At 41.8% G+C, this 14,632-nt stretch overlaps 1 protein-coding gene across 3 annotated transcripts in view; it reads right to left on the minus strand.

The window, feature by feature from the left end:
• Nucleotides 1–903: 903 nt before the first annotated feature.
• The window catches only part of LOC128733208 (forkhead box protein K1-like), a 34,781-nt gene continuing 21,052 nt past the window's right edge, over nt 904–14,632 (minus strand). For 2 of the 3 annotated variants that reach the window (XM_053826906.1, XM_053826904.1), the window contains exons 2-6: nt 11,407–12,596; nt 10,605–11,339; nt 10,214–10,536; nt 1,698–1,795; nt 904–1,596 (exon numbers count right to left, since the gene is read on the minus strand). In XM_053826906.1, the coding sequence (XP_053682881.1) occupies nt 1,770–1,795; nt 10,214–10,536; nt 10,605–11,339; nt 11,407–12,488 (2,166 nt within the window). In that variant the 5' untranslated portion in view covers nt 12,489–12,596 and the 3' untranslated portion in view covers nt 904–1,596; nt 1,698–1,769. Of the gene's footprint in view, nt 1,635–1,697; nt 1,796–10,213; nt 10,537–10,604; nt 11,340–11,406; nt 12,597–14,632 lie in introns of all 3 variants that reach the window. The other variant, XM_053826905.1, reaches the window with a different exon arrangement.

Genomic DNA, 14,632 nt, shown 5'->3' on the forward strand with positions numbered 1-14,632 from the left:
ATCAAAAAATTTAAAGGTAAACTTACAATGACTTACGCAGTTCTAATATTACAATTACCTTGTTTTTTGCTTCAAGTTATCAGTAACGTACTGTAAACTACTGATAGCTATCAGTAACGATTTTTAATGGTAGCTCCCATCCCTACCGGGTATGGCCGCGTGGAGGCGCTAGGCATGGGGGCGAGGGGCTTGGGACGGCAAGAGCTATGTTGGTCGCTTTCCTGTTTGCCTTCCCCATTTCATACCCACTAGAGTTTTGCAATTTAGTTATATTCAGAAATTCATCCCCGTAAGAGGTATCCGAAGCATTCCCGGACATGTTTAGATGTGACCAATGGCGTAGTTTTGCAATTCCAAACACTTAGTCGTGTCGCATGATGGATTTGTTATGATTCATGGTGCTTCTAGGCCAAAAAACCTCACGTTTGCTTGTAACTTGGGACTATCAGTTTGGTATTTTTTTCCAACATTTTGGGAACAAACATAACTTTACTGTTTGAAATATTGAAAGAATGCGTTTATGGGCGAAAGAGGTCTTCAAAATACTCCAGTCTACAAAGTAACTTTCCTGCGTGCATAGTAGTGTTAGCTTCAACTACTCTGCCGCTTCTTTCTTCCATGCGTCGCATCTTGTTGCTTGAATAACCAATCGCTTAGGTCGCTTGACAATTTCTGTTCCTTTAGACCTTCCGTTCAAAGCAGTCCAAATTTTCTCGGATTTAATCGGAACGGAATAATTGAAGTCACTATAAAAAGACCAGCGCCATTCTCCAGCAGGTCCCCGATCTTCCAGCTCGAAGCTCGGTGACCTCGTTCATGGGATACTGCACTTGAAACTTATACGAATCATGGGGATCTTCGGATTAATCGGTCGAGGGGCTACCCTAAATTCGCCGGTTTTTGAAACAGATTTCCAAGTTGCTTTGTATTCTTCCATCATCATCATCATCATCATCATCATCTGGGTTCGCTGTGCTGCTTACTAACAACTTCAAATACGAACACAAAAAAAAACATCAATGGTTTGTTCGTATTCGGCTTAATTTTTTTCCTTCTTCTTCTTCTTCTTCTTTGTTACTTGATACACCTATCCTCTTTTTGTTTGCTGTCTAACACATAGTACATATAAAACTTTGTTATATGTAGATACCTGATAGGTTTTTTTTTGTCCATACAATTGAGGGAGTATGGGGGGGGACAGGATGGTGGTTTAGTTGTATGTGTGATACCTAAGTGCCAGAAAATAAAATAAAGAACTACTACACCGCGGAGTGTGATTGGTGGTGGAAAAAAATCCACAGATGGCACCATTCGGACAATAGAAGCTACTAGCAGTAAAATAGTAATGGTAATAGTAGGTGAAAGAAGTACAGGGGCGGCTCCCGGGTGCCTACAGATCTGCTGACGTTGTTGCCGTTGCCGGAACGGATGGTGGCTGTTGCTGTTGTTGTTGCTGTGTTGTGTGTTGGAGTTTGTTTGCCGGATTCTTGGCGGGTTTTCTGCCAGTCGCGGAAATACCGCCGCCACTAGCAGCTGCCCGTCGGCTGATGGAGGTTGCCGGTGCTGGTGGTGGTGGTGATTTGTTCCGAGAAGAATCTGCAAGTCGAGAGTTTGGGGCATTATGCGCGTCTCAGCTGATTGGGTGCGGTGGTTAGGCTGGTTAATTAAATATATGTGTGGTAAGAGAAAAAACAAACCTCCGGTCGAAGATGGTGAAAATAAATGCTATTTAGGTCTCTAGATACGACGAATACAACAAAAAAGTGAACTCAAACCATCGAAAAGTTGTGGTGTTCTAAAAGGAGAAAATCAAATTAATCCAAACGAAAATTCGGTCGTTGTAAGAGTTACCGTGAAAGTACCGTATTTGACGCGGTTAAGAAACGTTCAGTTTTAAACCTTAATTAAAAAATAATGAACAGGCAGATAGGCCTAATATTTTGCACGTGAATAGTTAAACTAGGATAGAACATGTGGAAAAAAATAAAGTTTATATATGTTTTAAATTCGTTATACAGTGTTAAGTTTTTGGAGACCGTCATGGTTCCTAAATTGACGCAACCAATTTGTAGTGTTCCTTAATTGACGCACATAGAAAAATGTTTTAAAATCAAATTTCAAAATTGTTTGACCGTTTGAGAAACCATTTTAAGGTCTCGATAAAGATAATTGTTCCATTTAAATAAATTAAGCTTAGATCATTTAGAAATGGGGCAATTCATTTTGGCGATAGCGGTGCTCTCAGTGGGATATGCAAGTTTTTGACTGCGTTATGTTGCTTGTAAAAAGTTCTGCTTGGTTCATATTTTTGTAGTCTAAAACTAATGTGGTTCCGAAATATTTATCATGCAAGAGGAGCTAATAAAAATGATTGACTCCAAAATCCATCGGCGTCAACTCGGGAGCAGACAAAACTGCTGGACTATCCCAAAGGTATAGTGGCGTGAGTTATCCAAAAACTTTTTAACAAAATATGTTAGAAAATTCTCCCGACTGCCCCCACAGTGCAAACCAAACGTCGGAGTGAAACCTTTGATCGCCAACTGCGGCTAAAGATCATTCGGAACGTTGAGACTAATCCCAATATCTCAGATTGATTTGGAGAAAAAAAAACTGAAGATGACTGGTGCACTGTGCGGCGAATTTGGAAGGCTACTGGTGGCACCGAGCAAATGGCCAGAATTCGGGCATGTAAGTGACTGGGTGCTTACGAAAGGCGATTACAACCAACTATCGGGGGCTCCTACTCTCGCAGGATGGTTCCTAGCGGGTGCTAGTTTGTTTCAGCGGATAAGTTCGTGAAAAAATGTATGATTTGGCTAGGAAGCAGTTCTTGTGGCAAGAAAACCTACATTTTTGTGACGTGTAATATCATGAGCCACATACGAAATTTGTTTTGAAATTGATATGTTGATGTTCTGGAAAAACAAGAATTCAGGTAAATTGCGAAAAAAAATATTCCGCGAATGCTCCCTTTCTTATTTTTGAAGAAAAAGGTCATCTAGAGCAAAATGATTGACCTTAATTTTTTTCTATGAGTGATTTAAAAGATTTATTTCAATTTTGTAATATATCTGAATTGAGAAAATATCTGGGTTGAGCGTTAAATACGAAAAATGAAGAAGAGAAGTTAGGCTATTCGTTTTCTGGCACTGCTCTGGATAAATATTTTTGCATGAAAATCAAACTTTGAGTTAAATTCTAGCTATCTCAAGCCCCTACCTAGCGCCTCCACGTGGCTATACCCGGTAATGCTCTATTGAGCAGCCAAGCTAGGAGGTGCGATACTGTGTGGTTCCCGGCTGCCTAATCTCATAATCGAAGTTTTGGGCAGACGGCGGAGCCACACGATCTTGTTAATAGGTAAGCATAATATAAGTTATTTTAATTATTTTTTTCGTTTTAGCTTATGAAGCATTTGCTGCTATATAGTGAAAACTTTGGCCAATACGAGTGTTAATACTGCACATGCATATTGGATACCAGAAGAAAAATTACACTTATGGAAACTAAAAGGACGCAACTCTATTCCATTCGAAGGACTGCTGGTGAGATTGTTCTATTTTTACCCATATATACCACATTTCATAAATAAACTAGAATCGGGAAGAGGGAGGGACCATCAGAGCACTTGTTTGAAGCGGTGGGCCTAGGGAGAGTGAAACAGTCAACTTTCTAGGGTTAATCTTGGCCCGATTAACAACACGTCGTGGATAATGAGCGGGCTCTTCTCCCCACCTGCTGGAGTCATTCTGCATCAAAACGATTTATTCAACGATTGACTCAGGTGACTTAGCCCTTGGAAGGAGATTCTCTAAATCCCTGGTACGTGTAAGTGATGTTGCTTATCGACCAATTTCCTTTTGGCCCTTCATACAAGAGGCAAGCATGACGAATCGTTGAATATGTTCAACTCTTTTTGACATGATAGGCTCATTGCTATGAACGGATGTTCTGCTAAGGCAGGTGGTAGTACCATATATTCATTCATTCATATAAAATCAACCTTTGAGTTAAATTTCATAAAAAATCAGAGGGGTTGTGCACAAGACACGACCGCATAAGTGACGTAGGACCACGTAAGTCTCTTTGTAGCGATAGTAGGATGTATCCATGTATATATTGTGCTTCGCAGCTGTACCTGGATTAATCCAGATTATTTTCTCTAATGCCAATGTATATGACAAAACAAAACAGCAACATTGCAGTTGTTACTCTTTCTCTTTCTCACTCACAGCATTCGCATTGTCGCACTTTTTGTGCCAGTCGCACTTTTAGACTGCGGTGTCCAGTAAGGTGCAAAATGCGGGATAATAATACGATTCTTCATGTATACAAGCTACATCCGTAACGGTCATCAAAGTAGAAACATTGTATACATTCAATCCTCAACCGATTTTGGAGTTATATCCATGAATTGATTGAATCTATTTTATTAAAACGAAACCAAGTTAGTAACTAAACCAAACAGTAAATAAATTTGTATGATATGTTTCTACGTTGAATAGTGCTTTTCCTTTGGTAATCGGTAGACGGTACGCGCGAGTTTTCAAAAAGTTGAAAATTTTGCGCAACTTTTCTGCGGCTTACAAAAGGACACGGATAAAGCATTTACAACCTGCAGACGTATTGGAAGTTGCAGAAAATGTCACCTGTGACCAGAAAACTTATTACCGTCATTGGTTGGTCGTCCGCAATGGCGAAAAATTCAACTTTTCCCTCGTTGACTGTGTTAATTATGGTATTAACTGGGCAAGAAAATATAATAAACTCTTCAATCGTTGTGTGGTCCTTAAAAGAATCGATTGTTTGATTATCATAACTCCTGCTTGCAATAAACTTGCACTAACGCATTTAATGTGATTCTTTGTTCGGTAAATTGGAGTACCGATAACCGCTAACCAGGCACGGCTTGTTGCAACGGACCAACCGGCAAGCCTCAGCAGCTATGAGATCAACGAAACCGTCCGTGTATGGTCCTGAATCACGAGAAATACCACTCCAAGTGGCCAGCTGCAAGTGACGTGGGATGCTTCTGGTCGTTTTGTTGTCGCGAGCAGCATATTTCCTGCCAATTCCAGGACTTCAGCAGCCAACTATGCCATCACGGCAACGAAATGAACCACCAGCAACAAGCGAACAGCAGCGCGAGGTGATCGGTTAAAATTATTGCAAAGAAGCGAATTATCAGATCAATCTAAGTTAAATAGAATTTAAATCTGTGAGTGAAAATTCCTCAAATCTTCATGAACAAATGTTTCGTTCTTAAAAGAACGGTTTTTCAACGTGATATGCTGGAAATTTAAGCCTTCTTTTCCGTCTTCTTGGGCAGCAACAAAACAGTTTGAATGTTCGAAAAGACACTTCTCATAGCAGCGGTGACACGGGACAGCAATTTGTTCAACTCTTCGTTGTTGCGGATGGCCAGCTGCAAGTGACGATAATTCTGATCGTTTCGTTGTCGCGAGCAGCATTTGTCCTCCCAATTCCAGAACTCCTGTTGCCAGATATTCCATCACGGCAGCGATCATTGAGTGCTCCAGCTCCAACACCTCGCTTGGTGAATTTGCATGTCTTCGTTGCCTTATCCGTGGGAAGCAGCAACAGCTGAAGCTCAACAATTTTCGATCGGAATCTATAGGGCGTAAATTAAATACAATCATAAGGAAGCTTAACCCATAGCTTATATCGTATATATTTCTGTCATCCGTGCTAGGGAAGCACTGACGAGGGAAGGCAAAAATATGAAAATAATTCAAATTTTCAAAATCAATTCAAAAACAACAATTTTTCAAATTCATTTTCAAAAACAAAATCAATAGTTTTCTATATTTTCAATATTTTCAATCGATTGCCCGATCAATTGGTGTAAATATCTTGGATATTTTTTGAAAATTGACTGAATTATAAGCCGAAGCGTGAAAACGCGTTTCTACTTTGATGACGTCATTTCCAACAACCAATCACGAAGCGAGAACTCTGGTAAAACATAGGTTCATTATTTTCAATTTTTCAATAGTTCAACATCAAGAATCCACACTTTTCTTTATTTGGGTCAATTCTTAGAAGATTTTCCAATCGATTGGTGTAAGAATATTGAAAATCGATTGGAAAACCGCTGAGCTATTAGCGCTCAAAACCTTTCATTTTTCGTGACGCTCGCATTTTTCGATTTTTTGGAATGACACCCTATCTCAAAACTTGCCGTAAGACGTAGTCCTACGTCAAAATAGACATTGGCTTGATCACATTGTTTTTTCTATGTTGCCCGTTAGAAGGTTAACTACTGGCGTGTTCAGGTTCCATCCCACACTGGGGTGGGACACGTACCATTAGGCCGTATGAATAAAAGAGTTAGAGCTCTTTTATTCATACGGCCTATTAACTTCAATTTAAGTCCAAATGGTTTATAACAAATCGTCAAATGTTTATTACGTGAGACAGGATAGAACTAGATTGTTCCCTCAATAGGATTAATTTAATTAGGAGTCTATAGCACAATTTTATATCACTAGAAACTCATGCTTTAAGGATTATATTTTATCGTAAGATTGTAAAAAGAATTCACCACTTTTACTGGCTAAAATAATTCTTGAATCAAATTTGCAATAACTATATGTTTGAAATCTTGAGCATTAATTAATTTGGAAAAGAGTTGTATATGGAGGGATTATATTTATATTATACTAGCTGACCCGGCAAACTTCGTATTGCCACAAATTAACCTGTGTTGTACATAAATCATGAATCTCGGGTGATCTTTGTCATAATCTCGAGTTTTGCAAGTTTCATGTAGTTCATGGATGTTTTGATATACAAATTTTCCTCACAGTAAAGTAAAAAGCAAGTCCCCCCATTGTTTAGCCTGATAAAATAAAGCGGATAGCATTTAAATATTCACCACCTCCTCGCAGTGGCCGGCGAAACCGACGGCAGGTCGCCTTCAACACTCGCGGCCTGTGGCCGTCTCGCGCTGAATTATCTAATGTTACTATTGATAGTTTTTGGTGGTCTTGTTATTGATTAATGTTTTATGAAAGTCTAAAATTTCTCGAGTTCGATTAGTTTTTGAGTTACGCAAAAATTTCTGTTTTATTTGTATGACAGTCCTTATTCCCCTACCACGGGGGTGAGGGGTCTCAAACCATCATTAAAAAAATCCTGCCTCCAAAACCCCCAAATGCCAAATTTGGTTCCATTTGCTTGATTAGTTCTTGAGTTATGAGGAAATTTGTATTTCGTTTGTAGAAGAGCCCCCCCTCTTAAAGTGGGGAGGGGTCCTAATTCATCATTGAAAAAAATTTTGTCTCCAAAAACACCCACGTGCCAAATTTGGTTCCATTTGCTTGATTAGTTCTAGAGTTGTGAGGAAATTTGAATTTCGTTTGTATGGGAGCCCCCCCTCTTAAAAGGGGAAGGGGTCGTAATTCATCATAGAAAAAATTTCTGCCCCCTAAAAGCCCCTCATGCTAAATTTGGTTCCATTTGCTTGATTAGTACTCAAATTATAAGGAAATTTGTATTTCATTTGTACAGGATCCCCCCCCCCTACTAAAGGGGAGGGGTCCCAATTCACCATAGAAAATATTCTTGCCTACAAAAACACTCACATGCCAAATTTGGTTCCATTTGCTGGATTAGTTCTCGAGTTATGAGGAAATTTGAATTTCGTTTGTTTAGGATTCCCCCCTACTAAAGTGGGGAGGGGTCTTAATTCATCATAGAAAAAATTTCTGCCCCCTAAAAGCCCCACATGCCAAATTTGGTTCTATTTGCTTGATTAGTACTCTAATTGTAAGGAAATTTGTATTTCATTTGTATTGGAACCCCCCCTACTAAAGTGGGGTGGGGACCCAATTCATCATAGAAAAAAAATTTGTCTCCAGAAACACCCACATTTCTATTTGCTTGAGTAGTTCTCGAGCTATGAGGAAATTTGTATTTCGTTTGTATAAGAGCCCTCCCTCTTAAAGTAGGGAGGGGTCCTAATTCATCATAGAAAAAATTTCTGCCTCCTAAAAGCCCCACATGCCAAATTTGGTTCCATTTGCTTGATTAATTTTCAAGTTATGAGGAAATTTGTATTTCATTTGTATAGGATCCCCCCACCCTCCTAAAGTGGGGAGGGGACCCAATTCACCATAGAAAATATTCTTGCCCTCGAAAACTTTCACATGCCAAATTTGGTTCCATTTGCTTGATTAGTTCTCGAGTTATGAGGAAATTTGTATTTCATATGTGTAGAAGCCCCCCCCTCTTAAAGTGGGGAGGGGTCCTAATTCACCATAGAAAATATTGTTGCCCTCTCAAAACTTTCACATGCCAAATTTGGTTCCATTTGCTTGATTAGTTCTCGAGTTATGAGGAAATTTGTATTTCGTTTGTATAAGAGCCCCCCCTCTTAAAGTTGGGAGGGGTCCTAATTCACCATATGTCACCATGTCACGAATGAACTGAACTGAATGTTGAAAAAATGCAGCTATTGAAAAAAAACTTCTCAGGCGAGTATTTCCCGGTTCATTTCTGAAATTCCCGGCTTTTTCCCGGTTTTTTTTCCCGACTGTTAGTGATTCCCGACTTTTTCCCGGTTTTCCCGACTGAGTGACCACCCTGGAGAGAGCAGCTTTTCGAACTGATATACCTTGTCGTGCCATATCCACGGCATTTTTGAGTGCAGTCTCGGAATAAGTGACATATTTCGTTTTGTATTCCATATTTTGCTCTGTAAAAATAAGGAACAGTACGAACCTAATTTGACGCAAAACAGTTTGATAGTTTTTGATAATTTTATCACAAAAAAGCAATTTTTCTTAAATAATCAGAGGAGTTGTGTACAAGACACGACCGCATATATAGATGACGCAGGACTACGTAAGTCTCTTTGTAGTGATAGTAGCATGTATTCATGCTTGTAATCATACGATTCTTCATGTATACATGCAACATATATACATGCTACATGCGTTGTATGTAACATTTATCAAAGTAGTAACATTGCATACGTTCAATTCTCAAAAGATTGTGCATTTGAAAACAATTTAACAAAATCAAGAACACAAACTTTTGTTTTCCTGCTACCTTACTGAAATTAAAGATTGTTTTTGTTACCCATGTTCCCTACATTGAAGGGATTTTACCAATTCAATCCTATTTTATCAACAGCACATCTTTTCACTACACTTCTAATAAAACGGCAAGCATGCGTATTCATACAGAGTCGTATTATAACCGAACACTACAGCTGTAGCACATTTTTCCAACAGAGATATCAAATTCGCCGAGGTTTAATCGTCTCACAGTAAAAAAATTGCGATCTGTTGGGACAACGAACTTGTGTCATTTTTTCTGGCACACTTCCCTAACACAGACATCATATTGGACTAGCTTTAATCGCGTTCGTAAGAAATCTGTTGGCACGAGGGGGCTTTGTCACTCTTTCTGGCGTACTTCCCAAGCAAGGACATCAAAATGGTCTAGGTTGAACCGAGGTGTTAAGAAATCTCGTTGAAATGAGGGAACTTTGTCACTTGTTTTGGCTTACTTCCCAAGCACAGATATCAAATTGGTATGGGTTTAGATCATCGAAAAGAATCTTCCAACCAATCACAAAGCGAGAATTCTGGTAAAACATAGGTTCATTATTTCCAATTTTTCAATAGTTCAACATCAAGAATCCATACTTTTCTTCATTTGGGTCAATTCTTAGAAGATTTTCCGATCGACTGGTGTAAGAATATTGAAAATCGATCGGAAAACCGCTGAGCTATTAGCGCTCAAAACCTTTCATTTTTCGTGACGCAAGCATTTTTCCATTTTTTGGAATGACACCCTATCTCAAAACTTGCCGTAAGACGTAGTCCTACGTCAAAAAATGTTAAATTTGTTCGAGCGATTTCTTAGCGTCCGAACTAAGGTAGCAAAAAAATGGCGCATTTGACAGGAGCACTTTCTCTTTATTTTGTTTTCACCGTTATTGATAACCGATATGGAGCTTTTTCTTCCACGAATGCGTTTCACGAATGTAAGTGAAGACCCACACATACGTTTCTGAGTAGTATTAAATGATAAAACCGGTTATTATCGAGAATGATTTGAGAATTGCGTCAAGTTCGGAGCTGCGTCAAATATGGTACTTGCACGGTAATATCTATAGAAATGTGTTTAGAAGTGCGTTTAATAATGTACCGATTTGGTGGCTAGCAGCCGCACTTACCCTCTTGGCTGGGATGGCCTGCCACACCAGTGCCGGTGCTGCTGTGTACGTACGCATTGGCGGCCACCTGTCCGGGCGAACCGGGAGCTGACTGCATCAGCAGTTCGTTCAGTGGCGAACCTTCCCGGCTCTCCGGGTCCATCGGGGTAGGCGAGACCGGAGCCGACTTGGGCATACCGTACGGCGTCCGGAAGCACTGGCTGCCTCGCTGACGCCGCTTGCGGTAGCTTTGATCCACCAGCTTCAGCTCGCTGTTGGGATCGATACGCCAGAAGCTGCCCTTGCCCGGTTCATCCTGTAACCGGGGTACTTTAATGAAATACCTGAAAGAAAAAAAACTCATTATCGGACCATTCCAGACAACCAGCCAGCGCAACGAATATAAACCTACCGATTCAAGCTCAAATTGTGCCGGATCGAGTTCTGCCAGCCCTTGTTAGCCCCATTCCGGTAGTACGGGTAGTTCTTTGAGATAAACGAATAGATTCCGGACAGCGTGAGCTGCTTTTCCGGTGAAGCCGAAATCGATTGCACAATTAGCTGGGCATAGCTGTACGGAGGTTTCTCGTTCTCGAGCGACTGCGACGTAGCTGGCGGTTGGAAATCGTTAAAACTGTGGGCAGTACTGTTGCCGGAGGTCAATCCACCGCTACCGCCGCTAATGTCGGCACTACCGTCATGTCCCAGGTTCAACGAGCCTCCGTGGCCAACTGAGTACATCGAAAAATCATGATAACCTTGGCGGGGACTGGTCGGGCAACTGTTGGCAGCACTGATAGTGCCCGTCGGCGACGGATACGGACTTTTGCCGTTATCTCGACCGCGACCGCTCAGGTCCATGTGTTCCATCGATGACGAACTGGGCGGCTCCGGTGGAATGGAGATCTTGAGCGGAGCGTACATACTTCCGCCGCCACCAACACCACCACCACCGCCGCCGCCACCGGCACCAGAAGACGAATTTGGTTGTGCACCACCCGACGAGGGACCATTTCCGACGGACATGCTGCCCGTCGAGTACGGTCCTCCGCTAGCGTCCAACAAATCACGTGGCTCCGAAGCGCTCTTGTGGTACAAGCTTTCGAACTGAATTTTGATGTTTGTACTGGGAAAGCGTATGCTGCAACTGTACAGTAAAAAATCCACCCAATTAGCACAAAGAAATTAGATCAAAAACAAAACTTTCAACTCACACTTTAGGCAGCAGGTACGGGTCGGCACCCTTGCGGTGAAAAACGTTATCAATGAAGACCCCGTTCTTGCTCAGGCACGACAGATAGAACTCGCCGTCCGTGTGGTCGTGATGCAGCAGCAGGTGTTTCCGCGAGACGAAACTGTTCCGGCCGACGTGGAAGTCCACCTGGGCGCGCGAAGAATTGCGACCGATTTCGATGAGGTCCTCCGAGATAAGCAAAATGTTGTCCTTGCTGATGAGCCGAGCGATGAAGTTGCTCTGGTTGATGTTGGCCAGCGAGATGGCCGGTGCCAGATGGGACGCATTCGAGCCCGACTGCTGCTGGCTCGCTTGCGACGAGACGCGGGAACCGAGCGAATCGTTCGTCCCCGAGACGGTCGGCGATTGGGAGGGTGAAATCGAACGCGAAGGGGGAGTCGACGAGTGCCGATGCAAGGACAGCGGCTGGTGATGGATGAGCTGCTTTCGCAGCTGGTTTTGCTGCTGCTGCTGGTAGAGCGCCTCAATAATACTCTGCTCTCGTTCCTCGATGGACTCGTCCTGGGCCGCCGAACCGTGATGAAGCTTTCTCCGAGGGTCTTCGTCGTTCTCTTCGTCGCTCATGGCATCGGAACCGTTCTCGTGCTGGTACTGTTCCAACCGCAGGCGCTTCCCCTTGAAGGACACAACGTGCTGCTGCTCCTGCTGCAGCCGATTTTGGTGGGCCTGCTGGCAGAGCGCCTCGATCACACTTTGCTCCTGCTGTTCGATGGTAGGCTGGCTTTCAACATAGTGCGGCTGCTGCTCGATGACCACGTTGACCGGTTCACTGACGGGATCGTACTCGATGATCTGCTGTGCGTGCGGGTGATGATGCGTACTGTAGTCCAGACCGCCACCGCTGGCGCCGCCCACAGGGCTAGGCTCGGCCGTCGTTTCGACAACCTTCAGCGTTGCCGCCGTCGGTTTCGCCGCCACCGATGGCTGCGGATGGTAGTACACCTGGAATTGGTGGTGCTGCGGCGGGGAGGACGACGACGACTGGATGGTCTCGTGCTTGATGACATGCTGCGGGATGTGGAAATTGTTGTTGTCGGTCATTGTAGCGCTCTAGCTTCTCGTTGGCTGCACAGGGATGGCTACTGTTGACGCATCTAGACACAAATCCGATCGCAATAAGTGAAGAGACCTGCGGGTTTTCTCTCTCTCCTGGAATAAATATAAATAAGAGTTTTAATCTTCTCAACCATGTTGTTGTACGAAACTGAAAACGTGTTTGCGAATAAATAATGTACTCAGTGGAACAATACCACACGAATCGACAGCATAAACCCGTCGTAGGTAAACAAACAAACAAAATGATAGGAGTGCGACTTTCGATTCTTTTTTTTTTTTTAATTTTCGCTACGCCACCAGTGCCGCGAGATAGTTTAACATCGTAAAATCAACAACCGGCTTGCTTAGTGTGTGCCAACCGAGCAAGGAAGCACACACCAACGGATTCATTCGCTATCGCGCTGTTATTATTGTGCATTCCCGGTAAATAACGAAAATAGCAATCTAGTAGACCGAGCGCCGTTCGCCTGCTGTTCCGTTTGCTGGTGTTGCGTTGCGGCTCGCTCGATTGAAGCGGCGGCGTCCCCGTAGAAAACTAGACGATAGGAGTTAAAATGGCCTAAGCGACCTATCTTACAATCTCAAAAAAAAAGTCGTCTGGCAGATAATAATAAATGCTTATCTGTGTAGATATTTGAGTTCAAATTATTACTTGCAATAACCATCCATATTTTTGTAGTGACAAGAGTGGTCTGTTTTTTGCGAATAGCTTAATCTAGGGTTGGGACGATATCGATAAATCCGATAATATCGATAATATCGCGCATATTTTATCGATACGATATCCGATACGCAGCGTCCGAAATATATCGGATATCGATAATAAATTTTGTATCCTGTGAATGAGAGTTATACTTTGTAGGCGAAGGAAAATGAACTCTCATTCCTTTTGCTTAAATTTGCGTCTTAGGGAAGCTACCGAGAAATAAGCGATTTAACCCACTGTTAAAAAGTTTTACTCGTTAACTAAAAAAGCAAATGTCGGAGGGACGGTAAGTCATCAATTGTAGAATCATCATTTCAAAAAAAAATATTAATATATGCCTGACCGCATTTCAAGGTCATGACTAAGGTCACGAGTTTGGTCAATTTGGTCAAATGTCGGAGGTTTGGTGTACTTTGTTAGAACAAGTACTACGATGTAAAATTGGAACATGTTATTTTGAAAGGGAACACAGTAAATTTAAGTTTATTTGGAAAAGTATCCAGTCAGATAAAAAACAACTCGAAGACCCAAAAATAAAAAAAAAATATTGCATTATGCAAAAGCTTTGGAGCGTTTTTCAAAGTATCGGAACTATAAGCATGTATGTAGTCAAATGTGCAGATTAAATTTAGTTTAATTTGAATGTAAGAGCAGATGATTCCATATTTGGCTAAAAATGGGCAAATTTCTACTTACAGTTAAAAAACTTGTTGAAAATTGTTTTTCATTAAAATATCGGTTATCGGTACGATATCGATAATTTAAAATCCGATATCGAGCGATACCGATATTAGATACAAAATGATATCGCGATAACGATAAACTACTGTTTTGCCCATCACTAGCTTAATCTATACTTATAAAGAAGGATTTCTGTCTGTCTGTCTGTCCTGTGTTCCTTATAGAATCAAAAACTACTGAACCAATCGGCGTGAAAATTTGCATGTAGAGGTTTTTGGGGCCAGGAAAGGTTTTAGTGATGGTTAGAGACCCCTCCCCCCACTAAGAGGAGGGGCTCCCATACAAATGAAACACAAATTTCTGCATAACTCGAGAACTAATCAAGCAAATAGAACCAAATTTGGCATGTGGGTGTTTTTTTTTGGTGACAAGAATTTATTCTATGGTGAATTGAGACCCCTCCCCTCTTTATAAGAGGAATTATAACTCCTCTCCCCTTTAAGAGGGGGGACTTCCATACAAATTTCCTCATAACTCGAGAACTAATCAAGCAAATGCAACCAAATTTGGCATGTGAAGGTTTTCGAGAGCAAGAAAATTTTCTATGGTGAATTAGGACCCCTCCCCACTTTAAGAGGAGGGGCTCCTGTACAAATGAAATACAAATTTCCTCATAACTCGAGAACTAATCAAGCGAATTGAACCAAACTTGGCATGTGTGTGTTTTTGGAGACAATTTTTT

Source organism: Sabethes cyaneus, chromosome 1 (assembly GCF_943734655.1).
Source record: "Sabethes cyaneus chromosome 1, idSabCyanKW18_F2, whole genome shotgun sequence".
NCBI classification, from domain to species: Eukaryota; Metazoa; Arthropoda; class Insecta; order Diptera; family Culicidae; genus Sabethes; species Sabethes cyaneus.